This window comes from Oncorhynchus clarkii, chromosome 12 (genome assembly GCF_045791955.1).
Source record: "Oncorhynchus clarkii lewisi isolate Uvic-CL-2024 chromosome 12, UVic_Ocla_1.0, whole genome shotgun sequence".
NCBI lineage: Eukaryota > Metazoa > Chordata > Actinopteri > Salmoniformes > Salmonidae > Oncorhynchus > Oncorhynchus clarkii.
This window is the reverse complement of record NC_092158.1, coordinates 82,055,896-82,082,577: the sequence shown is the minus strand read 5'-3', so window position 1 is coordinate 82,082,577 and position 26,682 is coordinate 82,055,896. Positions and strand designations below refer to the sequence as shown.

The window sequence follows — 26,682 nt, the reverse complement described above, 5'->3', positions numbered from 1 at the left end:
CAGTTTATTTTATTTAATGGGAAAGAATTTGGAATTTTCAGTTTGAGAAGATATATTTCCATCTTTTCTCCTTCCCCTTTAATATTGTCAACAAACAACCTACTCATCATGTTATCCATTCCCATTGTCAGAGTTTGGAGATGACCTTTTCTCTCCTCCCTTCTCTCCCTTTCTCCCCTTCTCTTTTTCACTGTTGGGGGCAAGCTGTTGCCCTGTCCCTGCGGGCCCCTCCCTCTCTTGTCTGCACCCTCTCTCCTCCCCTCCCTCTCTCTCCTTCTCTATTTTCTCACTCTCTCCACCTGTTGATGCCATTGTTGTACAGACAGCATTGTTGTATTTTTATTATTTTATGTCAGTCACTATGTTACCACCCTCTTTCTCTTTCATTCCCTCTTCACCACACCCTCTCTGTCACCCTCTTTCTCTGAGGGGTATAAAACCCAGCCAGAGGAGGTTCGGGCTAAGATTCACACCAGCGCCACACAGGAACACACACATACAGAGGGGTGAGGAAATAAAAGGACATCCAACATAGCAGTGACAGGAAGAGGGTTCAATTGAGTCGGATTAGTTGCAGATTTTCAGCACACACATTGGTCCTACATTCTCTCTCCTTACACTGACAGAGTAACATTGACTTGTTGTATCCCACTTTCTGGACCGAGAGGAACACAAACCCACCTAGGTAGTTGTGTGTGGGCTGAGCTGAGGGATGTCTGTGTCTGTGTCTCTGTGGTGTGAGGAGGAAGTCCGAGGCCAGCAAGGTCAGGGAGCCCAGCAGGGCCAGGCCAGGGGCCAGTCACAGCTCCGGGCCCCCTGGGACCCCAGTGTGTCTGGGCAGCGGATCATCCAGAGGCTGCTACAGGTGGAGGAGAGATATCTGCCCTCCACCCTCTACGTCACTCTCATCCAGAGAGAGCCGGAGCGCAGAGAGGAGCTCGCCAAGTGGGCTATGGAAGTATGAACTTTCATTCTCTGGATTCCATTTTCATCTCTTTTTTCCCCACATTAATGTCTTTGGTGTACTGTGATGAGGCACTAATTGATTATCTCCTGTTGGTCTCTCTACTAGGTATGCTGTGAGCGTGGCTGTGACGAAACAGTGTTTCCCCTGTCTGTCTCTATGTTGGACCGCTTCCTGTCTGCATCCCTGTCTCTCCCTGTCTCACCCTACTGCCTGGCTGCAGCCTGCATCCTCATCGCCTCCAAACTAACAGAGTGTGACACAATCTCTGCTGACTCTCTTTGTGTTGCAGCTGAGTACAGCTTCCTGCCCTCCAACATACGGGTAGGTCACCATTTTGATATTGAGGAGAGACACTTTCAAAACTCTGTGTGTGACAATATGGGGGACCTTGTGAATGCAAACCATCTCTGTATTATTATATGCATTGTATTCAGTGGGCTATATATACACTAAATGAAAATGTTTTTACACATAAACACATGTATATTGATGTTCTTGTCCTTTCATCATAAGGAGATGGAACGTGTCATCCTTGCGACTCTTCGATGGGACGTTGCTGCGGTAACCGCTCAGGACTTCATTCCACATTTCCTTCCCCCTGTAGGAGAGAGGAAGGATGGAAAGACAGACACAGAGGAGTTATTCTCCACACTGCGTCGGCATAGTGACACCCTGGTTGCCATGTGTGTCTGCGACTACCGTTTCCTGGGAGCCCCTCCATCCCTGGTTGCTGCGGCAGCGCTGAACTCTGCGCTTCGGGGTTTGGGCAACAAGGGTCCAGGTCATCTGGGTCATATGAGTGCTACACTGGCAGAACTGTGTCAGACTGACCTGGTGAGTGCCTAGCAGTATCTCTAATATCTCTACATAAAATATCTCAACATATTGGTTGTATTACAGCCAGGGGCTGCAGTTCAACTCTATTCAATAGCAATGCTGAATGAAAGACTGATTTAGAGGTGAAAATGGGACTGGAAAGAAAGGACCACATAACTAAGTGTTTGAGTTACAGATTGGTTGTGATATGGTTAGTGTGACTGGAAGGGTACTGGTTTTAATCCTAATCTGTGTTTATCTTTCTTCTTTGATGACAGATGGTGTTGCAGTGTTACAGTGAATTGATAGAAGCTGCCCTCAAACAACGGCTCAGAGGTGGACTCCAAGACAGTGCCATGGAGAAGGATGGAGAAATAGAGGATGAAAGAGCAGGCACTCCTACTGATATGAGAGAGATTGATTTCTAAACACTAAATTGTGTGAGGCAAAGTGCGAATCAATCAAAGTCCTGCATGTAGCTCATCAGTGAAACTGATATAAACTCTTTATGACCTCAAATGCTCTACAATTTATTATATTTTGAAATTACTTTAATTTAATATTGTTTATTTATTCATTGTGTTTCTTGTGCCATATTTATTATTTATTTCATGACTGTGATTCTTTGTCATTATGTTGTTGATAGTATGTCCTTAATCTATTTTTTATCAATTTATTTATTATGTGCAGTTACATAATATTAATTTATTTCAATTCACCATTGTTTGTGTTTGTGACAAGGTAATTGATGAAATAATATACATAGCTATCTATTTTAATTAAATAAATACATACCTTTTACCTGTTAGAATTTGATATTTTATTTATTTTCTCTTTATATGTGATGTGTGTGATGGACAAACACCCTTCTGGAAATAAGACACCCTTACAATGTAAATGAAATACAATTTCACTTATTTATGTATTACCTTATTTAACTTCAAAACAATAACTGTACTTCGCATATGTGGGTGGTTTTCATAAGATAAGGAAGACGTAAAGGAAATGTACGTTTTTCTGTATTGGAACGAGATCAAAGATGATCTATTATATTGACAAGACTGACCATTTTAACAACGGAAACATATGTCATCAATGATGGAAGGCAGGAGAAATCAGGTGAGACCATTTTAGCCAATGAGAGGGTAGATAAGCGTGTGACCAACAGGCACAACTAAGTTGTTTTTCTCTAAGTTGCCGGAATGCCACGTGAATCCACTTATATAAGTACATTTGTAACCGCCTAAACGTTACAAAACTTATATTCGATTTCGACACCCTCCATGCAAAAAAGGGGTTATCTCACGCGGACATATTTTGGGCGCAGTAAATCCTCTCGCTTCGCCTCTTCCCCACTGACGAGACCACTGAACTACAGTTTATTAAGAACGGACGGAATGGGGACGCTGAGGTATAATAATGCCGCGTTCATGTGAAAGTCGGAACTAGGAAACTCGAAACTAGCAAACTCGGAAATGTACTAATTTCCTAGTTCCGAATAGTAGATGAACGCGTTATAAGAACGGACGGGACCCATACACAGTCGCTTCTTTTTGACGTAATTTTCGGCTGCGACGCAAAAATCTTTCTTTTTTTTCATTTCGGAAAGCTTTTGGTGAAGGAAGTAACGTTAGCTGGCTAATACAACGGGCAAGAATTAGCCACCGATTAACAAGTAACGGTAAGCGAGAATCCTCCATGTCACAACGAGTGTACATAATACTACATTTGGCCTGTTGGCGTTGCCATATGTTTTCTAGAGGGTTTCGCACATTTAATATGAATGGGGGATGCAAGATGGGTGGAAGCCTCTCTCTCGTCCGTAGCTAGCTAGCTTGCTGTTGTTCAGAGGGCGGTTGTGTCTTTGTTGCGTGTTGTTGCGCTTTCTACTGAAAAGCTGTATATTGTCACGCGAAATCAGTGCGTACCTTTCATTCAGCGAGGTTTCGCGTTAGCCCACAGTGCGTCACTAGCCCACAGTATCTGATGGTCAGTCTGCCAGTTCCCATATAATGTCCATGCAACAGGATACGCCTCCTGTGATGTGCCTCTGTCTGTCAGATGTCAGCCGTCAAACATCATTCAGTTGGTGTTCAGTACCAAATGACAGATAGCTGAATAATGTCTGAATATATAATTGACATAGACAGATCATATATGTTCATACTTGCAGGAGGATGAACCTGGATCCTGGCTGGCTGCTGCTCCTATCCATGTCTCTGGAGGTTTGGTCAGTGCCCCTCGACCGCAATGCAACCCCCCAGGAAGCACAGCCTCCTCAGGAGGACAAACAGGAGGATAATGTGGTACGCCTTTGTTGTCTGTCTGTGTGTGTGTTGTCTGTGTGTGTATCCATGTGTGATGTGTGTGTGTGGTTGCCTGTCCGTTGCAGGACACAGGCCTATACTATGACCGGTATCTGAGAGAGGTGATTGAGGTGCTGGAGACAGATCCCCACTTCAGAGAGAAACTCCAGACTGCCAACACAGAGGACATCAAGGTCTGTCTCTCGCTCTCTCTCTTTCTCTCTCTTGTCTTATATTTTCTGACCTTTAGTAGTTTTTCGAAGTATTAACTCACTATAAGTATTAACCCCTCACCTCCTTGTGTAGTAACCTATGATGTTGCACAAGTCATCTATAGTAGGGATTGGCACGGGTTATTTGAATATCTGAATGGACGTTAGTATTCGATTACTTAATGGTCTATTTTAATAATGAAAATGCTTGGTCTAAAATTTCATAAAAGTATCTATGTGACATTGCTATATAGCCTACAAGGATAGACCATTACATTAAACATTTTAATAACACAACAGTTTTATGACAGTTTTTATGAGTGCGGCCCATAAAAAAAGATGCCCCGGTAGCCTTCACACGTGTAGCATGTTGTTATTGTTGGTCAATCAAAGTGGTGTTACAGTCGGAGGCTCAATGTGTAGCAAAGGAAGTGGGAGATTTCTAATCGATGCAAAATATAATAAAAAATTAGGGAATTAAGTTGGCTAAATGAGAAGGAGTAGACTACAATGATCAACCCACAGGCAGGCTGTTGTTTCATATGAATGGCGTTGTCGTGGACAATTACGAGGAGTGCCTCAATTAGCCTTTCTACTTTAGCTAGCTAGCTGACTAACTTACCTAGCTACTGTAGCCAGCTAGCTTCTTTACAATGATTTGGTTCAGTCAAGACCGGTACTACCAGATGGTATGATAGATAACTTGTTGCTGCCATAGGTTTTCTAACTAGCACGAGTCGGTTTGTCTACTTTTTCTCTCTCCCTCTGTGCCACACACACTGGCCCCTGCTCCTCTCTCACACCTCACTTACCCTTCTGCTGAAACGCGTAGGGTACCGTTTTCTTTAAAAAATGTATTTCTACAATCCAGATATCTGAAAAAATATCATATTTGTATAGTGAAATAATTTCAAATGCCCATCCCTAATCTATAGTGTATATACTGTATGTCGAGTATGTGTAAATTCTTTGTCTATACATTCTGTCTGTATTCTGTCTATGTTCTGTTTATTGTGGCAGCATCAAGTCACTGGGTCAAGTTCCTGGTACATGTACAGTAAATGTCCTGGCAAATAAAGGTGAATCTATGTGTCTGACTGACTGTCCATCTTCTTCAGAATGGTCGTCTCAGTAAGGAGCTGGACCTTGTGGGGCACCATGTTAGAACTCGTCTGGATGAGCTGAAGAGACAGGAGGTGTCTCGCCTCAGGATGCTGCTCAAAGCCAAACTGGACAGCACCAACACACAGAGTGAGGGTTTCTAAAGGCCTGGAAGACCAAGATTATATATGTTTTCTCAGTCACTTGTTAAAACCCCTCTGTTTATCCCCAAGGTTTACAGATGGACCATGCCTCTCTGTTGAAGCAGTTTGAACACCTGGATCCACACAATCAGAACACCTTTGAGGCCAAAGACCTTGAGCTGCTCATCTCAACGGTAATGCAGTGAGCATAGAGTCCAGGGCCTGTATGTGTATTCATAGAACATCTAAGAGTAGGTGCAGATCTAGGATCAGTTTAGCCTTTTCAAATCAAATTTTATTGGTACAAATACACATATTTGTGTACACACACACATATTTATCAGATGTTATTGCGGGTGTAGCGAAATGCTTGTGTTCTTAGCTCAAACAGTGCAATCGTATCAAACAATACACAACAATACACACAAATCTAAAAGTAAAAGAAGGGAATGAAGAAATATATAAATATTAGGACGAGCAATGTCGGAGTGGCATTGACTAAAATACCATAGAATAGAATACAGTATATGCATATGAGATGAGTAAAGCAGTATGTAAACATTATTAAAGTGACTAACTAGTGTTCCATTATTAAAGTGGCCAGTGATTCCATGTCTATGTATATAGGGCAGCAGCCTCTAAGGTGCAGGGTTGAATAACCGGGTGGTAGCTGGCTAGTGATGGCTATTTAACAGTCTGATGGCCTTGAGATAGAAGTCTCTCAGTCCCAGCTTTGATGCACCTGTACTGACCCCTCCTTCTGGATGATAGCAGGGTGAACAGGCAGTGGCTCGGGTGGTTGATGTCCTTTTTGGCCTTCCTGTGACATCGGGTGCTGTAGGTGTCCTGGAGGGCAGGAAGTGTGCCCCCGGTGATGCGTTGTGCAGACCGCACCACCCTTTGAAGAGCCCTGCGATTGCGGGTGGAGAAGTTGCCATACCAGGGGGTGAAACAGCCCGACAGGATGCTCTCAATTGTCCATCTGTAAAAGTTTGAGTGTCTTAGGGGCCAAGCCGAATTTCTTCAGCTTCCTGAGGTTGAAGAGCAGTTGTTGCTCCTTCTTCACCACACTGTGTGGGTGGATCATTTCAGATTGTCAGTGATGTGTTCGCCGAGGAACTTGAGGGTGCTATGGTGTTGAAAGCATTCTTCTGTAGGTATTCCTCGTGTCCAGATGGGATAGGGCAGTGCGATGGCGATTGCATCGTCTGTGGATCTATTGGTGCGGTATGTCAATTGAAGTGGGTCTAGGGTGTCAGGTAGCGGTGATATGATCCTTAACTAGCCTCTCAAAGCACTTCATGATGACAGAAGTGAATGCTACGGGGAAATAGTCATTTAGTTCAGTTACCGTTGCTTTCTCGGGTACAGGAACAATGGTGGACATCTTGAAGGAAGTGGGGTCAGCAGACTGGGATAGGGAGAGATGGAATATGTCTGTAAACACTCCAGACAGCTGGTCTGCACTTGCTCTGAGGACACTTCTAGGGATGCCTTCTGGGCTGGCATTCTTGCGAGGGTTACCACGCTTAAATGTCTTACTCACATCATCCACAGAGAATGAGAGCCTACCGTCCTTGAAATCCGGTCGTGTTGGTGGCATTGTTATCCTCAAAGCGGACAAAGAAGGTGTTTAGTTTGTCCGGGAGCAAGACGCCGGTGTCCGCGACGTGGCTGGTTTTCCCTTTGTAATCTGTGATTGTCTGTAGACCCTGCCACATACGTCTCGTGTCTGAGCCATTGAATTGTGACTCCACTTTGTCTATGTACTGACGTTTTGCCTGTTTGATTGCCTTACGGAGAAAATAACTACACTGTTTGTATTCGACTATATTCCCAGCCACCTTGCCATGGTTAAATGCAGTGGTTCGCGCTTTCAGTTTTGTGCGACTGCTGCCATCTATCCACGGTTTCTGGTTTGGGTAGGTTTTAATAGTCAGTGGGAATAACATCCTCTATACACTTCCTGTTGAATTCAGTCACCGTGTCTTTGTATACGTCAATGTTATTCTGAGGTTAGCCAGAACATATCCCAGTCCGCTTGATCAAAACAATCTTGAAGCATGGATTCCGATTGGTCAGACCAGCGTTGACTAGACCTCAGCATGGGTACTTCCTGTTTGAGTTTCTGCCTATAGGAAGGGAGGAGCAAAATGCAGTCGTGATCTTATTTGCCGAAGGGAGGGTGGGGGAGGGCCTTGTAGGCATTTCGAAAGAGTTGCAGTGGTCAAGTGTTTTATCAGAGCGGGTACGACAGTCAATGTCTTGATAGAACTTCAGTAGCGTTTTCCTCAAATTTGCTTTGTTAAAATCCCCAGCTACAATAAATGTAGTCTCAGGATATGTGGTTTCCAGTTTGCATAAAGTCCAGTGTAGTTCCTTGAGGGGTGTCGTGGTATTGGCTTGAGGGGGAATATACATGGCTGTCACTGGAACCGGAGAGAATTCTCTTGGGAGGTAATACGGTCGGCATTTGAATTTGAAGTATTCTAGGTCGGGTGAACAAAAGGACTTGAGTTCCTGTATGTTATCACAATCACTCCATGAGTAGTTAATCATGAAACATACACCACCGCCCTTCTTCCCTGGGAGTTCTTTATTCCTGTCTGCGCAATGTACTGAGAACCCAGCTGGCTGTATGGACGGGGACAGTATATCCCGAGAGAGCCATGATTCCGTGAAACAGAGTATGTTACAGTCCCTGATGACTCTCTGGAGGGGGATCCTTGCCCTGAACTCATCTACTTTATTGTCCAGAGACTGAATATTAGCGAGTAATATACTTGGAAGCGGTGGAGGGTGTGCAAGCCTCCTGAGTATTCGGGAAAGTCGTATTCCTGGTCGTAATGCTGGTGAGTTACCGCCGCTCTGATTTCCAAAAGTTATTTCCGGCTGTATGTAATAACACAAACAATGTTCTGGGCTAATAATGTAAGAAATAACACAAAAAAAACGAAATACGGCAAAGTTGCTTAAGCGCTAGAAGCAGATCTGCCAAGTTTGCCATCTTTTATCATAATTAATGCGATTATATTGGGTGCTAATCCTAGATCAGTATTCCTACTCCAGAATGCATTATGAATACGGGCCCTAATTCTTATCTACTTGTATCATAACACTGGTGTTGATGTACTTCATTATCCCTTCGTCCTTGTCCTCTGCCTCCCTGCTAGGCCAATGTACTTCAGTATCCCCCTCATCCTTGTCCTCTGCCTCCCTGCTAGGCCGATGTACATCAGTTTCCCCCTTGTCCTCTGTCTCCCTGCTAGGCCAATGTACAGTACCAGTCAAATGTTTGGACACACTTACTCATTCAATGGTTTTTCTTTATTTTCTACTATTTTCTACATTGTAGAATAACAGCGAAGACATCAAGACTATGAAATAGCACATATGGAATCATGTACAGTGCCTTGCGAAAGTTTTCGGCCCCCTTGAACTTTGCGACCTTTTGCCACATTTCAGGCTTCAAACATAAAGATAGAAAACTGTATTTTTTTGTGAAGAATCAACAACAAGTGGGACACAATCATGAAGTGGAATGACATTTATTGGATATTTCAATTTTTTTTAACAAATCAAAAACTGAAAAATTGGGCGTGCAAAATTATTCAGCCCCTTTACTTTCAGTGCAGCAAACTCTCTCCAGAAGTTCAGTGAGGATCTCTGAATGATCCAATGTTGACCTAAATGACTAATGAGGATAAATACAATCCACCTGTGTGTAATCAAGTCTCCGTATAAATGCACCTGCACTGTGATAGTCTCAGAGGTCCGTTAAAAGCGCAGAGAGCATCATGAAGAACAAGGAACACACCAGGCAGGTCCGAGATACTGTTGTGAAGAAGTTTAATGCCGGATTTGGATACAAAAAGATTTCCCAAGCTTTAAACATCCCAAGGAGCACTGTGCAAGCGATAATATTGAAATGGAAAGAGTATCAGACCACTGCAAATCTACCAAGACCTGGCCGTCCCTCTAAACTTTCAGCTCATACAAGGAGAAGACTGATCAGAGATGCAGCCAAGAGGCCCATGATCACTCTGGATGAACTGCAGAGATCTACAGCTGAGGTGGGAGACTCTGTCCATAGGACAACAATCAGTCGTATATTGCACAAATCTGGCCTTTATGGAAGAGTGGCAAGAAGAAAGCCATTTCTTAAAGATATCCATAAAAAGTGTCGTTTAAAGTTTGCCACAAGCCACCTGGGAGACACACCAAACATGTGGAAGAAGGTGCTCTGGTCAGATGAAACCAAAATTGAACTTTTTGGCAACAATGCAAAACGTTATGTTTGGCGTAAAAGCAACACAGCTGAACACACCATCCCCACTGTCAAACATGGTGGTGGCAGCATCATGGTTTGGGCCTGCTTTTCTTCAGCAGGGACAGGGAAGATGGTTAAAATTGATGGGAAGATGGATGGAGCCAAATACAGGACCATTCTGGAAGAAAACCTGATGGAGTCTGCAAAAGACCTGAGACTGGGACGGAGATTTGTCTTCCAACAAGACAATGATCCAAAACATAAAGCAAAATCTACAATGGAATGGTTCAAAAATAAACATATCCAGGTGTTAGAATGGCCAAGTCAAAGTCCAGACCTGAATCCAATCGAGAATCTGTGGAAAGAACTGAAAACTGCTGTTCACAAATGCTCTCCATCCAACCTCACTGAGCTCGAGCTGTTTTGCAAGGAGGAATGGGAAGAAATTTCAGTCTCTCGATGTGCAAAACTGATAGAGACATACCCCAAGCGACTTACAGCTGTAATCGCAGCAAAAGGTGGCGCTACAAAGTATTAACTTAAGGGGGCTGAATAATTTTGCACACCCAATTTTTCAGTTTTTGATTTGTTAAAAAAGTTGGAAATATCCAATAAATGTTGTTCCACTTCATGATTGTGTCCCACTTGTTGTTGATTCTTCACAAAAAAATACAGTTTTATATCTTTATGTTTGAAGCCTGAAATGTGGCAAAAGGTCGCAAAGTTCAAGGGGGCCGAATACTTTCGCAAGGCACTGTAGTCACCAAAAAACTGTTAAAACATATCAAAATATTTTAGATTTTAGATTCTTCAAAGTAGCCACCCTTTTCCTTGATGACAGCTTTGCACACTCTTGGCATTCTCTCAACCAGCTTCATGAGGAATGGTTTTCCAACAGTCTTGAAGGAGTTCCCACATATGCTGAGCATTTGTTGGCTGCTTTCCCTTCACTCTATGGTCCAACTCATCCCTAACCATCTCAATTGGGTTGAGGTTGGGTGATTGTGGAGGCCAGGTGATCTGATGCAGCATTCCATCACTCCTTCTTGGTCAAATAGCCCTTACACAGCCTGGAGGTGTGTTTCGGGTCATTGTCCTGTTGAGAAACAAATGATAGTCCCACTAAGCGCAGACCAAATGGGAGGGCGTGTCGCTGCAGAATGCTGTGGTAGCCATGCTGGTTAAGTGTGCCTTGAATTCTAAATAAATCACAGACTGTGTCATCAGCAATGCACCATCACACCACCTCCTCCATGCTTCACAGTGGGAACCACACATGCGGAGATCTTCTGTTCACCTACTCTGGGTCTCACAAAGACATGGCGGTTGGAACCAAAAATCTACAATTTGGACTCATCAGACCAAAGGACAGATTTCCACCGGTCTAAAGTCCATTGCTCATGTTTCTTGGCCCAAGCAAGTCTCTTCTTTTTGGTGTCCTTTGGTAGTGGTTTCTTTGCAGCAATTCAACCATTTAGGCCTAATTCACGCAGTCTCCTCTGAACAGTTGATGTTGATGTGTCTGTTACTTGAACTCTGTGAAGCATTTATTTGGGCTGCAATCTGAGGTGTAGTTAATGCTAATGAATTTATCCTCTGCAGCAGAGGTAACTCTGGGTCTTCCTTTCCTGTGGCGGTCCTCATGAGAGCCAGTTTCATCATAGTAGTACTTGGTTTTTCCGACTGCACTTGAAGAAACGTTTATAGTTCTTGAAATGTTCCAGATTGACTGACCTTAATGTCTTAAGGTAATGATGGACTGTTGTTTTCTCTTTGCTCAAATGTATTAAGAAAGAAAGAAATTCCACAAATTAACTTTTAGCAAGGCACACCAGTTAATTTAAATGCATTCCAGGTGACTACCTCATGAAGCTGGTTGAGAGAATGCCAAGAGTGTGCAAGCTGTCATCAAGGCAAAGGGTGGCTACTTTGAAAAATCTCATACATTTTTATTTGTTTATCACTTTGTGGTGACTACATGATTCCATATGTGTTATTTCATAGTTTGTCTTCACTATTATTGTACATTGTAGAAATAAATTAAGGAGTAGGTGTATCCAAAATTTTGATTGGTACTGTACATCAGTATCTCCCTCATCCTTGTCTCCCTGCTAGGCCACCAAAGACCTAGAGAACTACGATGCAGAGAGACATGATGAGTTCAAACGCTATGAGATGCTGAAGGAGCACGAGAGACGGGAGTACCTCAAGGGTCTGGACCAGGAGAAGCGAGAGAAGGAGGAGAAGAGGATGGAGGAGCTGAAGGATAAACACCGCAAGCACCCCAAGGTCAACGCTCCGGTGAGAGAGAAAGACGGAGAGAGCGAGTAAGATGAAGGGAATGCTTTTTGTATGCGAGACCAGTAGAATGGAATCTCTCTTTTCTCTCTCCCTCTCTTTTCTATCTCTCCATCAGGGCAGTGTAGCTCAACTGCGTGAGGTATGGGAGGAGACTGATGGACTGGACCCAACAGAGTTTAACCCAAAGACCTTCTTCAAACTGCATGGTCAGTTAAGCTGCACTCTACTATTACATGATGATGACGTTTGTATGTGTTCAAATAATATTTATTTTCCTCCCGGTAGATGCGAATGGAGATGGTGTTTTAGATGAGCAGGAACTAGAGGCCCTCTTTGCCAAAGAGGTAACGCACATTCCCCTCGTGTGTGTGTGTGTGTGTGTGTGTGTGTGTGTGTGTCCGTCCGTGTGGTATAGTAACAGCTCTCTCCTGCCCTCTACCACCAGCTGGAGAAGGTCTACGACCCAAAGAATGAGGAGGATGATATGATGGAGATGGAGGAAGAGAGGCTAAGGATGAGGGAGCATGTCATGAAGAACGTTAGTATTGTTTGGATTTCTGTCCTCTGTTTTAACCCTCCATTCCTGTTTTTCCTTGTTTCTGTGTCTTTGTCCCTCTCTCCTCTCTCTCTCTGTTCACCTCTCATCTGTTCACCTCTCATCCGTTCACCTCTCATCCGTTCACTCTCTGTCTGTTCACCTCTCATCCGTTCACTCTCTGTCTGTTCACCTCTCATCCGTTCACTCTCTGTCTGTTCACCTCTCGTTTGTTCACTCTCTGTCTGTTCACCTCATCCGTTCACCTCTCATCCGTTCACTCTCATCCGTTCACTCTCATCCGTTCACCTCACATCCGTTCACCTCTCATCCGTTCACTCTCTGTCTGTTCACCTCTCATCCGTTCACTCTCATCCGTTCACCTCACATCCGTTCACCTCTCATCCGTTCACTCTCTGTCTGTTCACCTCTCATCCGTTCACCTCTCATCCGTTCACTCTGTCTGTTCACCTCTCATCCGTTCACTCTCTGTCTGTTATTTATTACTTTTTTCTGTTTTGACAGGTGGACATCAATCAAGATCGACTCGTCAGCCTGGAAGAGTTCCTTAAATCAACAGACAAGAAAGATTTCAATAACCCTAAAGAATGGGATGTAAGTGAGTGAGGGCCGTTGGGTCGTTTTATAGTTTGTGTTTTGAGTCATGTCAGACTCGTCTTCCCCATCCCTCCAGACTTTAGATGACACCAAGCCGGTGTTTACAGAGGCTGAGCTCCAGCGGTTTGAGGCGGAGCTGCGGACCAAGGAGGAGGAGCTCGGTAAGAGGGCGGAGTCTCTTCGTCAGGAGCAGGATCTGCTGAAGGAGAGGGGCAAGGCCCTGGAGGCCCAGAGACGAGAGTACCAACAGGTAGACAACCACCACTTACTCTGCACAGTGGTAGGGAGGATAGCCATACTATGAACAGCCAAATACTGCAGAATAAGCCATACTGTCACTATAGCGATTATATCTTCAATGAAATATAAAACTATGAGTAGCCAGCCATATGATGAAATGTTTGTCTGATTTTGTCAGGCAGTGCTAGAGATGTCTCAGAGGAAGGAGAAACAGGCAGTGGAGGGGCAGCCTCCTACGGGTCCTAACGGAGAACTACAGTTCCACCAAGAGATGCAGAAACTGGAAGATCAAGGTAAACGGGATAGACAAGATAAAAAGGGCGGGATGAAGTGAGTTGGGGACATTTTGGCTTTTGTCTCCTCTGAGGGGTTCTTTCAGTAATGGAATGTTCTCTCTGGTGCTCTCATTCAGGTGCTAAAGCTCCTGTTGAACAAGAAGTCCAAGAGGCCCAGAATAACCTGCCTGCAGAACCACCACAGAACCTGCCCATACACACCTAATGCAGCACCCTGATACATATAGGGTTGCAATGGGAGGGTATATTACTGGAAACTTTCTCAAGTTTACCAGTAAACTACCAGAATTTTTGTAACTTTCAAGGAATATATGGAATTTTATCAGATGACATCTAGTGTCTTTTTTTGGTACTTCAGATTATCACAGGTGTTTGTGAGCATGGTTACATGTGTACCATAATTTGATTTTGTTTAAAACATTTACATGCTTTGCAAGAAGAACAATTTCCCTAATAATCCTGTTTACGTCTGAAATCAGGCTACTGATGGGACTTCAGATAAATTCAGAAAATCAGCCATCTAAATAAATGTTCCACCACATTGGCCAAACCTTTTTGCAAAACCTTTTTGATTCTGAGTTGGGACATATAAAGTTTGTATGTGAAAACAATTTCTAATATGCATACTTTGTTTTTCCAAATTCACGCATAAGAGGGAGTCTTGCGCTACTGGTGCTGGGCGCAAATCAAATACACAGCTAGAATGCAGTAATTTGAAAGATTGCCTAGAAAACCAGGTGTTTTAATCGGTGTATGCTTACTTAGATTTTGACCGTACGCCGATTCAAGATAAGCAGAGTAAGGTGTTCACATGACTATTTCCATACTTGGCCTACTGCCATAATCAGTTTAATATCGAATTATTAGTGTGCATGTAAACATACTCATGAATTATCTCTGGCCCTCTGTGTGGCCTTATCAGATGTAAAATCTATACAATAATTAAATGAGATGACAAAGCTGTAAAAGATCCTAAATATAAACCATCAACGTAGTGAATGTCATTGATGTTTAATATGAGAGTTTCAGAATAAAATACCCTTTGTTTGTTTTACACACACTTTTTTTATTTTACTATGTCAATATGTCTTTGTTGTAAATATTTGGGGGGTCAAACTGGTGGCAGTTGTGAAAAAATACAATAGTTTGTGGAGTGAATTGAAAACAATGCAATTGTTGATTAGATGCTTTTCCAAAATTATTTAGGTTATTTTTCTCTTGAACCATATAGTCTATCCACTAGAAACTCATGGACATTATGGTCACAGATGTAAAAAATGTTTATACTATATATCAATAACATTTTTTTAGTTTAAGTATAAATCATCAAAGTTACCATAGATTACCTGTTATTTACCAAAATTACAGAGGATTCCAGTAACTTTGGTAAAATAGTGGTAGCTGTGCAACCCTAAATACACACACGCTCTCGCAGGAACACATCTCTTTCACTGACACACATATCCAGATGGGTACAGCAGATGACATCATACAGCACAAGCGCACAACCCCAGTCAGTCAAGCACATCGTATCGTCCCCTGGCACAGTCCCGGTGTTCACCTATCTCTGTGGTTTACATTTGATCTCAATAAATTATTCAACTCACTGGACCTAGCCTTCTTCATTTTTAAATTCTCTGTCTATAGATATTCTGCCCTTATGTTGTCTGTGTGTTGTATACCTAGCTTACTATTTCCACTGTTTTCCCCCAAATGTCAAATTTCTGATTTGTGACCGCTAACCCTTTCCCAGATGAGGTACATTGTTTGAATATTTAATTCCCAATCCCTTCTGCCTTCACACTCCTCTAGTTGACCTTTGACCTCTCCTGCCAATAACTAATTTGTCTATTGGTCACTGGGATCTTGCATGCTTCTGTACATTGTTGTTATTCCAGCCTTGTCCCTTCTGTCATCACCCTTCTTATTTTAAATGTATTTTAAACATTGTTGTAGTAATGAATCCCTTCAGTGTCTCTGTACTGTGCTCTCTCTTTTCCTCTGCTGTTGTCCAGTGGTATGGTTCCCTGGGGAGTATGTGCTGATCGTTGTTCTCTCCCATGGAATGGGTCCCCTGGCATACAGTGCATTCCTACCCTGCATTCCACTCACCCCCTGACCCCCGGTGACCTCAATGATGACCTCACTGCCCCTTCTTTCTGGGTGGCGATGCAGCTGTTAGCTGTCGATCACTCCGCTGCTGGTGATGTCACTGCTCAGGGAAGGACATATCTGTGTGTTTAGCAACATCTGCACTCATTTTTCTTCAAAATTTTTTTTTTTTTATTCTCAGTCTGGTAGTAGGTGAGACAAGTATGTGACAAAATGAAGGAAAGACAGCTGGATGTAATCTCAAGTTATGAGCAACATAAGTTCTATATGTGACCATTTTGAACATCTATATGGTTGGAAAACATGCAGTACCAGAGCAACACAGCAGATGATGGTAGACACTGATCAAACTGAGTGTCCCTCACACAGATTTATGTAACTGTCTTTCCTTTTTATCTATAAAGGAATCATCTTTCAGCTTTGATATTTACAGCACCTCGCCTCCATCTTGGAGTTTGGGGGGGGTGGTTTCTTCATGAGTTGGTTATGGAAGTGACCTGTGTTACCTTGTTCTTATGTGTCTAATGTCCATAGCCTGAGGCCTATCACCCCCTCTGTTCTCATGTTAATTCTCTGGATAGAACAACTGACTGTCTCTGCCTGTGACCTTTGGAACCCCCAATGAACCCCACTGGAACCTGAAGGAATCACCAGATAATAATAGGAAATGATACCATTATGGAATGATCCTAGTATTAGACATAGTGCTGATGCTGCTGACACATGTCTTCTTCACCACCATCTCCAGATCAGAGAGACTCACATTTTCAACCTCTCCCTGTTTGAGTCTGTAATACCAACATGTTTCAAGCAGACCACCATAGTCCCTGTGCCCAAGAACACTAAGATAACCTGCCTAAATGACTACCGACCCGCAGCACTCACGTCTGTAGCCATGAAATGCTTTAAAAGGCTGGTCATGGCTCACATCAACACCATTATCCCAGAAACCCTAGACCCACTCCAATTTGCATACCTACCCAACAGATCCACAGATGATGCAATCACTATTGCGCTCCACACTGCCCTTTCCCACCTGGACAAAAGGAACACCTGCGTGAGAATACTATTCATTGATTACAGCTCAGCGTTCAACACCATAGTGCCCTCAAAGCTCATCACTAAGCTAAGGTCCCTGGAACTAAACACCTCCCTCTGCAACTGGATCCTGGACTTCCTGACGGGCCGACCCCAGGTGGTGAGGGTAGGTAACAACACATCTGCCACACTGATCCTCAACACTGGGGCCCCTCAGGGGTCTGTGCTCAGTCCCCTCCTGTACTCCCTGTTCACTCATGACTGCACGGCCAGGCACGACTCCAACACCATCATTAAGTTTGCTGATGACACAACAGTGGTAGGCCTGGTCACAGACAACGATGAGACAGCCTATAGGGAGGAGGTCAGAGACCTGACTGTGGTGCCAGGACAACAACCTCTCCCTCGATGTGATCAAGACAAAGGAGATGATTGTGGACTACAGGAAAAGGAGGACCGAGCACGCCCCCCATTCTCATCGACGGGGCTGTCGTGGAGCAGATTGAGAGCTTCAAGTTCCTTGGCGTCCACATCACCAACAAACTAACATGGTCCAAGCACACCAAGACAGCCGTGAAGAGGGCACGACAAAACCTATTCCCCCTCAGGAGACTGAAAAGATTTGGCATGGGTCCTCAGATCTCATCAAATCAAATCAAATTTTATTTGTCACATACACATGGTTAGCAGATGTTAATGTGAGTGTAGCGAAATGCTTGTGCTTCTAGTTCCGACAATGCAGTAATAACCAACAAGTAATCTAACTAACAATTCCAAAACTACTGTCTTGTACACAGTGTAAGGGGATAAAGAATATGTACATAAGGATATATGAATGAGTGATGGTACAGAGCAGCATAGGCAAGATACAGTAGATGGTATCGAGTACAGTATATACATATGAGATGAGTATGTAAACAAAGTGGCATAGTTAAAGTGGCTAGTGATACATGTATTACATAAGAATACAGTCGATGATATAGAGTACAGTATATACGTATGCATATGAGATTAATAATGTAGGGTAAGTAACATTATATAAGGTAGCATTGTTTAAAGTGGCTAGTGATATATTTACTTAATTTCCCATCAATTCCCATTATTAAAGTGGCTGGAGTTGAGTCAGTGTCGGTGTGTTGGCAGCAGCCACTCAGTGTTAGTGGTGGCTGTTTAACAGTCTGATGGCCTTGAGATAGAAGCTGTTTTTCAGTCTCTCGGTCCCAGCTTTGATGCACCTGTACTGACCTCGCCTTCTGGATGATAGCGGGGTGAACAGGCAGTGGCTCGGGTGGTTGATGTCCTTGATGATCTTTATGGCCTTCCTGTGACATCGGGTGGTGTAGGTGTCCTGGAGGGCAGGTAGTTTGCCCCCGGTGATGCGTTGTGCAGACCTCACTACCCTTTGGAGAGCCTTACGGTTGAGGGCGGAGCAGTTGCCGTACCAGGCGGTGATACAGCCCGCCAGGATGCTCTCGATTGCGCATCTGTAGAAGTTTGTGAGTGCTTTTGGTGACAAACCGAATTTCTTCAGCCTCCTGAGGTTGAAGAGGCGCTGCTGCGCCTTCTTCACAATGCTGTCTGTGTGAGTGGACCAATTCAGTTTGTCTGTGATGTGTATGCCGAGGAACTTAAAACTTGCTACCGTCTCCACTACTGTTCCATCGATGTGGATAGGGGGGTGTTCCCTCTGCTGTTTCCTGAAGTCCACAATCATCTCCTTAGTTTTGTTGACGTTGAGTGTGAGGTTATTTTCCTGACACCACACTCCGAGGGCCCTCACCTCCTCCCTGTAGGCCGTCTCGTCGTTGTTGGTAATCAAGCCTACCACTTTTGTGTCGTCCGCAAACTTGATGATTGAGTTGGAGGCGTGCGTGGCCACGCAGTCGTGGGTGAACAGGGAGTACAGGAGAGGGCTCAGAACGCACCCTTGTGGGGCCCCAGTGTTGAGGATCAGCGGGGAGGAGATGTTGTTGCCTACCCTCACCACCTGGGGGCGGCCCGTCAGGAAGTCCAGTACCCAGTTGCACAGGGCGGGGTCGAGACCCAGGGTCTCGAGCTTGATGACGAGCTTGGAGGGTACTATGGTGTTGAATGCCGAGCTGTAGTCAATGAACAGCATTCTCACATAGGTATTCCTCTTGTCCAGATGGGTTAGGGCAGTGTGCAGTGTGGTTGAGATTGCATCGTCTGTGGACCTATTTGGGCGGTAAGCAAATTGGAGTGGGTCTAGGGTGTCAGGTAGGGTGGAGGTGATATGGTCCTTGACTAGTCTCTCAAAGCACTTCATGATGACGGAAGTGAGTGCTACGGGGCGGTAGTCGTTTAGCTCAGTTACCTTAGCTTTCTTGGGAACAGGAACAATGGTGGCCCTCTTGAAGCATGTGGGAACAGCAGACTGGTATAGGGATTGATTGAATATGTCCGTAAACACACCGGCCAGCTGGTCTGCGCATGCTCTGAGGGCGTGGCTGGGGATGCCGTCTGGGCCTGCAGCCTTGCGAGATCTTCAAAAGGTTTTACAGCTACACCATCTAGAGCATCCTGACGGGTTGCATCACTGCCTGGTATGGCAACTGCTCGGCCTCCGATCGCAAGGCACTACAGAGGGTAGTGCGTACAGACCAGTACATCACCGAAGCCAAGCTTCTTGCCATCCAGGACCTCTATACCAAGTGATGTCAGGAAGGCCCTAAAAATTGTCAAAGACTCCAGCCACCCTAGTCATAGACTGTTCTCTCTTCTACCGCACGACAAGTGGTACCAGGGCACCGGTACTAGATCCAAGAGGCTTCTAAACAGCTTCTACCTCCAAGCCATAAGACTCCTGAACATCTAATCAAACGGCTACCCAGACTATTTACATCCCCCCTCCACCCCTCTTATACGCTGCTGCTACTCTCTGTTATTATTTATGCGTAGTCACTTTAAAAACTCTACCTAAATGTACATATTACCTCAATTATCTCGACACTGGTGCCCCACACATTGACTCTGTACCGGTACCCCCTTGTATATCCTAGCTACTGTTATTTACTGTGGCTCTTCAATTATTTGTTATTCTTATCGTTTTCTTTTTTTAGGTATTTTCTTAAAACTGCATTGTTGGTTAAGGGCTTGTAAGTAAGCATTTCACTGTAAAGTCTACACCTGTTGTATTTGGTGCATGTTTTTTTTATTTTATTTTATTTGTAATTAGGCCATGGTGCAGTATCCATATTTACCTGCAGAGAGAGACATTGAGTCAGTGCAGAAACAGCACAAATGTGGAAAGATATGGACACAGAGTTCTTTCTGTCATTAGCCTCACTCTCCTATTGAGAGCTTTGTAGAAAAACACCCATACCTTTGGGCTGTTTACCAAACCAATATGCCTACAGATCTATACAATGTAATTCTGTCCAGTTCTTCACTTTAATCCTGCGGATGGGCTGTTAAACATTGTGCTGAGCTTTCACTAATAGACCTTTTTCAGATAAAGGTAGTTTAAAAAGCACATACATTTTCCAATTCACAGTGTGTGGGTGAACTTCTCATCTGGTCTGGTGTCTTCTGAGAGGAGGCATCAGTGTCAGCCAGTCCTCTCCATGCAACAGCAAGGTATAGGACAAAGAGTTGCTGAAACCTGTTATGTCATATGTGTCCTATCCATTGTCACTATCTGCACACTGTGGAATCTCAGAGAGCAAGTCTCTGGAATAATAACAGTATTTGTGATTTGGCATGAGTTGGACGAGGGATTTAAATGTTGAAAATGGGCAGATCAAGTATCTTTTCAATAAGGCCTTTGGCCAAAGAGTGTTGGATTACGAATGTATCTTAAGGAAAGAAGAGAAAGGGCATCATGGGAGACAGGGACTGATAATCTGTTTGGCTCTCTATGAGGTCAGACTGCTGCCACCTCTGGTCTGACCCTGACCTTAGTCTGACCTGGAAGGAGAGAGGGAGAGAGAGGGGTGTGCGTGTTTTATATGATAAACTATGCAATGGACACACTTTTCTGTCTGACAATTATTGTTCTTGACATCACATCTGTACTTATCTGAAGTGGGGACCCGCAGACTTACTCAGACTATTGACACAATCATTCTACTAAAGGAAATATTATTGCCTATTTGAATGCTCTCTCTGTGCATTACAATGACATCATCCTCTAAGAGAAAATTACGTCATCCTTTCCGGGACCCTTCTTACCGCCCCAACGAATTGAGCTGAAACCAATTTAAAATTGTTCTATTGGCTCTGCCAGTTCCAGGAAACGCCTTCTCTTGCCTTCGGTTGGTTGAAGTGTAACCGATGCCCTGTGGTGATTGGTGTCAACTGCACATCTGTCTGTGCGTCCGACCATGAGAAGAATACAGAGGTGGAGATGACTAGCGGGTAATTTGGTTTTGACATTTATAGACGATTTGCATTTCTGTAGAAATACGTTCAAAATCCATGATATACACAGTTGAATTTAGAAAGGTCTGAAAATAACACATTATGTTATCATAAACCATATTTAGGCCTAAACATTTAACGACCAAACTCTGCACAACAAAACATTAAATGTTGACAAAAATGGTGACAAAAATGAATATTTGTGATATACATAGTTTATCATGGGGGGTCACGGTCAAAAAGCCAGTATGAGCAATAGGTGAGTTTTGAGCTGTGAATGACGCAGTTCTCATACTAGACACCAGAGGGGGAGAATGTTTCACTGTAGCCTACAATATGAGGCTGTAGAAGTTATTAGTCCTTCTCTGATTTCCATACATATTGGGTCTAACATTGAATGTGAGTGTAATTTTAATGTTTGTCAATGTAAAATGAAATCACGACTGTGCCACGACTGTGCCCTCATGAGTGTGTGTGCGCGCGCTCCCATGCATGATCAATTAATTGTATAGCCCCACGTGCGTGAGCGGGCGCGTGAGAGCTGCGAGTTTGTTTCTTTAAGACCCAGCACCTTTTTATCCGAGAGAGGAAGGGAGGGATGGATGGAGAGAATGAGGAGAGAGATAAAAAACGAGAGAGAGAACGACGGGGGTTGTCTATGGTGAGGTGTAACGTCGCTCGCGCCCAGTGCCATCGTTTACATGTGTGAGAAGGGAGAGGGGAGGGGGCTGTCTATGGTGAGGTGTCACGTCGCTCGCGCCCAGTGCCATCGTTTACATGTGTGAGAAGGGAGAGGGGAGGGGGCTGTCTATGGTGAGGTGTCACGTCGCTCGCGCCCAGTGCCATCGTTTACATGTGTGAGAAGGGAGAGGGGAGGGGGTTGCTTGCTGGAAACTGGGTTTTCACGGCGATACGACTTTTAACCGCGAGATGCCCGGATGGTGTAAATGGGAATCATGTATTTTTTTGCTTTCGACGATGACAAGGGTGAGATAAGATTATGAATACAACATTGGTATCTGGCATGTAATTAATGTTGTGAGATGGAGCTGTGCATGATCTGCCAGCTGTTTTCGAGGATGGAGAGGGGGCGAGGCGGTGGGGTGTAACGCCTAACATTGGGTGTAACGGGATGCTTCATTGCCTACAATATAATTGGGGCATTTAAGTATAGAATAATGCATAATCTTTCATTTGTGCGTATGGCCTTTATTTCGTTTGCAGAATTATTTGCATAGAGGCCATTGGAAGGAAATCGGACGGGAAGAGGCTATAGGCTACATTACATCTTCTGTTTTATTTTATTCACGTCGCTTTTCTGTTGTGACTGTGGTTTTAATTTACTAGGCCTAACATAGACCCTTCTCGCTAAATATATTTTCAGATTGTAACATACATGACGATGTGAGACAGAGGTTATTATGAGACGGAGATATATTCCCTTCTACAGACTACACATAGTCCATAATTACAATGATGACAATTTCAATTCAAATGCGTTATGATTCTGCCCCGCATAAATACATGTCTGTCTGTCTATCTCTGTAGACTATTAAGGGATACATCCGGCTCGTTTATTTTACCCATGATCCCCCTACTGAACGAGATGGCCAGGCTAAGGCTACAGCGTAACCCTCCATGACTCTCATTTCCGTGTAGACGCGCATCCATGATTAGCATTATGACTAATCGGCTGTATGGATAAGAGCAGAGACCGATGGATACATAGCTTCAGACAGACGTGTGCAACGGAGTAGGTTGCCGTGGATGCTGGACAGAAGTAATGCAATAGGCTCCAACTATGTATTCTACTGATAAGTCGTTGTGGTGGAACAGAGATAGGTGTGTGTGTGTTTGATGTCCAATGAATGTGTGAAGTGTGTGTGTGAGAGAGAGATGAGAGAGAGGTTGATTAGACATGCGTGTGGAGGTTGATTAGACATGAGTGTGGAAGATTTTTTTTCTTCATCAAGTCAAATGCTTTCATTGTGCAATACATAGGCTACTGTAGGTGTTTTAATTGTCTGGTCTGCTCTGTAAACAGCTGCTTCCAACTGGCTATGACAGATTTGATTTAGTCATTATCATCTGGTTTTGTGTCTGTGCTGGCCACCCAATCATCTCACCTGGTCCACCCACATCTCAGAAAAGGGGTTCTCCACTTCCTCCTCTTCCGACCTGGATTGTCTTTATGATGTTGGTTACTAACAAACTGTTCTCTAAAACCTGTTGCATTATTAGTAGAGGTCGACCGATTATGATTTTTCAATGCTGATACCGATTATTGGAGGACCAAAAAAAGCCGATACCGATTAATCGGCCAATTTTTTAAATGTATTTGTAATAATGACAATTACAACAATACTGAATGAACACTTATTTTAACTTAATATAATACATCAATAAAATCAATTAAGCCTCAAATAAATAATGAAACATGTTCAATTTGGTTTAAATAATGCAAAAACAAAGTGTTGGAGAAGAAAGTAAAAGTGCAATATGTGCCATGTAAAAAAGCTAACGTTTCAGTTCCTTGCTCAGAACATGAGAACATATGAAAGCTGGTGGTTCCTTATAACATGAGTCTTCAATATTCCCAGGTAAGAAGTTTTAGGTTGTAGTTATTATAGGAATTATAGGACTATTTCTCTCTATACCATTTGTATTTCATTAACCTTTGACTATTGGATGTTCTTATAGGCACTTTAGTATTGCCAGTGTAACAGTATAGCTTCCATCCCTCTCCTCGCTCCTCCCTGGGCTTGAACCAGGAACACAACGACAACAGCCACCCTCGAAGCAGTGTTACCCATGCAGAGCAAAGGGAACAACCATTCCAAGTCTCAGAGCGTGTGATGTTTGAAACGCTATTAGCGCGCACCCAGCTAACTAGCTAGCCATTTCACATCGGTTACACCAGCCTAACCGCGGGAGTTGATAGGCTTGAAGTCATAAACAGCGCAATGCTTGACGCACAACGAAGAGCTGCTGGCAAAACGCACGAAAGTGCTGATTGAATGAATGCTTACGAGCCTGCTGCTGCCTACCATCGCTGCCTACTTAATTATAACATAATAACACACAGAAAGGTCATTAGTAGGTCATTAATATGGTCGAATCCGGAAACTATAATCTCAAAAACAAGACGTTTATTCTTTCAGTGAAATACGGAACCGTTCCGTATTTTATCTAAGCGTTGGCATCCATAAGTCTAAATATTCCTGTTACATTGCACAACCTTCAATGTTATGTCATAATTATGTAAAATTCTGGCAAATTAGTTGGCCCAAACTGTTGCATATACCCTGACTCTGTGTGCCATGAACGTAAGAGAAGTGACACAGTTTCCCTAGTTTAATATTGCCTGCTAACCTGGATTTCTTTTAACTAAATATGCAGGTTTAGTAAAATATACTTCTGTGTATTGATTTTAAGAAAGGCATTGATGTTCATGGTTAGGTACACATTGGAGCAACGATATGCACCGCATCGATTATATGCAATGCAGGACACGCTAGATAAACTAGTAATATCATCAACCATGTGTAGTTAACTAGTGATTATGATTGATTGATTGATTGATTGTTTTATAAGATAAGTTTAATGCTAGCTAGCAACTTACCTTGGCTTACTGCATTCGCATAACAGGCAGTCTCCTCGTGGAGTGCAATGAGAGGCAGGTGGTTAGAGCGTTGGACTAGTTAACTGTAAGTTTGCAAGATTGAATCCCCCGAGCTGACAAGATGAAAATCTGTCGTTCTGCCCCTGAACGAGGCAGTTAACCCACTGTTCCTAGGCCGTCATTGAAAATAAAAATGTGTTCTTAACTGACTTGCCTAGTTAAATAAAGATTAAATAAAGGTGTAAAAAAAATACAGATTTTCGATTTTTATGAAAACTTGAAATCGGCCCTAATTAATCGGCCATTCCGATTAATCGGTCAACCTCTAATTATTAGATCCAAGGATGAGGCTCTTTCAACTTGTCAATTACAATTATATAAGTTGATTGAGAGCCTTGAGAGTTTAATGGAAAAACACTAATTTCTCTCTTCCTTTCCCCTGTTTCTCTCTTCCTTGACCCTGTTTCTCTCTTCCTTTACCCTGTTTCTCTCTTCCTTTACCCTGTTTCTCTCTTCCTTTACCCTGTTTCTCTCTTCCTTTCCCCTGTTTCTCTCTTCCTTTACCCTGTTTCTCTCTTCCGTTCCCCTGTTTCTCTCTTCCTTTCCCCTGTTTCTCTCTTCCTTTACCCTGTTTCTCTCTTCCTTTACCCTGTTTCTCTCTTCTTTTCCCCTGTTTCTCTCTTCCTTTACCCTGTTTCTCTCTTCCTTTACCCTGTTTCTCTCTTCCTTTACCCTGTTTCTCTCTTCCTTTCCCCTGCTTCTCTCTTCCTTTCCCCTGTTGCTCTCTTCCTTTCCCCTGTTTCTCTCTTCCTTTACCCTGTTTCTCTCTTCCTTTACCCTGTTTCTCTCTTCCTTTACCCTGTTTCTCTCTTCCTTTACCCTGTTTCTCTCTTCCTTTACCCTGTTTCTCTATTATTGTCCCCTGTTTACGATCATCTTGTTCTCTATTTTCCAGCTGCTTCTCTCATCTGTCTGAAGACCACCCTGGGGTGTCCAAGACCCTCCACTACACCTGCCCTCCCTCTTGCCCCTTCCCTAAACTCTTTCACCCCCATGGACTCCTCCTATCTCGTCCTACCACTCTAGACCTTGCCTTTGGAAACCTAACTGCACCCCACCCAAAGACACACACCGTACCCCAAAGGTATCTCACAATTACATGGGCCCTGTCACTCAGCCAGACTCACTGAGACAACCAATCAGTTGTTATCACCACAAGCAGAGAGCCAATCAGGTGTTTGCTAGACACAGCAGAGATATTCCTATTGTAGCAATACATCCAAAGGAGCTAATTCGGTGAAGCCAGGAAGTAGAGATGAGGAAGTAGCAAGGTACAGAGTGACAAGCCGTTAACCAACCAAACACAGGCTTGTTAGTGATGACTGTGACGTCTTATTCATAGAGAGGTGAGGTACAGAGGAGAGAGAAGGGTAACAGAGTACCACCATTCTGCTTGCCTGTCAACCAACCTCTCTCACATAGTGACAGGAGAAAAGGACAAGCACACAAACATAAGAGAGAGACCAAGGGCCAAAGCTAGGCAGAGAGAAATAGAGAAAGACAAAAGAGAATAGAGTGCCCTTCACACCTTACCTCATACAAGCATACACACTTAAAAAAATATTCTGTGGGCTCCTTGAAGCAAATTTTCCCAGAACAATCCCACACTCTCCACCGACACCCACCAACTTTCAGCTAACACCCCACACACTCTCCGGCCTCAAG

The 26,682-nt window shown here is 43.6% G+C and overlaps 2 protein-coding genes across 2 annotated transcripts; both read left to right on the top strand.

The window, feature by feature from the left end:
- The first annotated feature begins 712 nt into the window (after nucleotides 1–712).
- LOC139422311 (G1/S-specific cyclin-D2-like) lies at nucleotides 713–2,211 on the top strand. The gene is made up of 4 exons (XM_071173505.1): nucleotides 713–958; nucleotides 1,073–1,288; nucleotides 1,481–1,801; nucleotides 2,062–2,211. The coding sequence occupies exons 1-4, from the start codon at nucleotides 713–715 to the stop codon at nucleotides 2,209–2,211; spliced, it is 933 nt and encodes a 310-aa protein (XP_071029606.1).
- Nucleotides 2,212–2,949: 738 nt separating this feature from the next.
- On the top strand, nucleotides 2,950–15,416 carry LOC139421468 (nucleobindin-2-like). Its single transcript, XM_071172402.1, has 13 exons — nucleotides 2,950–3,464; nucleotides 3,957–4,089; nucleotides 4,176–4,283; nucleotides 5,420–5,552; nucleotides 5,636–5,739; nucleotides 11,931–12,116; nucleotides 12,232–12,322; nucleotides 12,402–12,460; nucleotides 12,562–12,654; nucleotides 13,177–13,266; nucleotides 13,346–13,519; nucleotides 13,688–13,802; nucleotides 13,922–15,416. Exons 2-13 carry the CDS (start codon nucleotides 3,961–3,963, stop codon nucleotides 14,008–14,010), a joined length of 1,371 nt encoding a protein of 456 aa, XP_071028503.1. The 5' UTR covers nucleotides 2,950–3,464; nucleotides 3,957–3,960; the 3' UTR covers nucleotides 14,011–15,416.
- Nucleotides 15,417–26,682: the final 11,266 nt, after the last annotated feature.

What these genes read in the sequence shown, in the direction of transcription:
- LOC139421468 (XM_071172402.1), top strand. Translation starts at nt 3,961, where the DNA reads ATGAACCTGGATCCTGGCTGGCTGCTGCTCCTATCCATGTCTCTGGAG. An exon ending in ACAAACAGGAGGATAATGTG is followed by an intron (nt 4,090 to 4,175) that starts GTACGCCTTTGT and finishes TGTCCGTTGCAG; the next exon opens with GACACAGGCCTATACTATGA. An exon ending in GGACAGCACCAACACACAGA is followed by an intron (nt 5,553 to 5,635) that starts GTGAGGGTTTCT and finishes TTTATCCCCAAG; the next exon opens with GTTTACAGATGGACCATGCC.
- LOC139422311 (XM_071173505.1), top strand. Translation starts at nt 713, where the DNA reads ATGTCTGTGTCTGTGTCTCTGTGGTGTGAGGAGGAAGTCCGAGGCCAG. An exon ending in TCGCCAAGTGGGCTATGGAA is followed by an intron (nt 959 to 1,072) that starts GTATGAACTTTC and finishes TCTCTCTACTAG; the next exon opens with GTATGCTGTGAGCGTGGCTG. An exon ending in AACTGTGTCAGACTGACCTG is followed by an intron (nt 1,802 to 2,061) that starts GTGAGTGCCTAG and finishes CTTTGATGACAG; the next exon opens with ATGGTGTTGCAGTGTTACAG.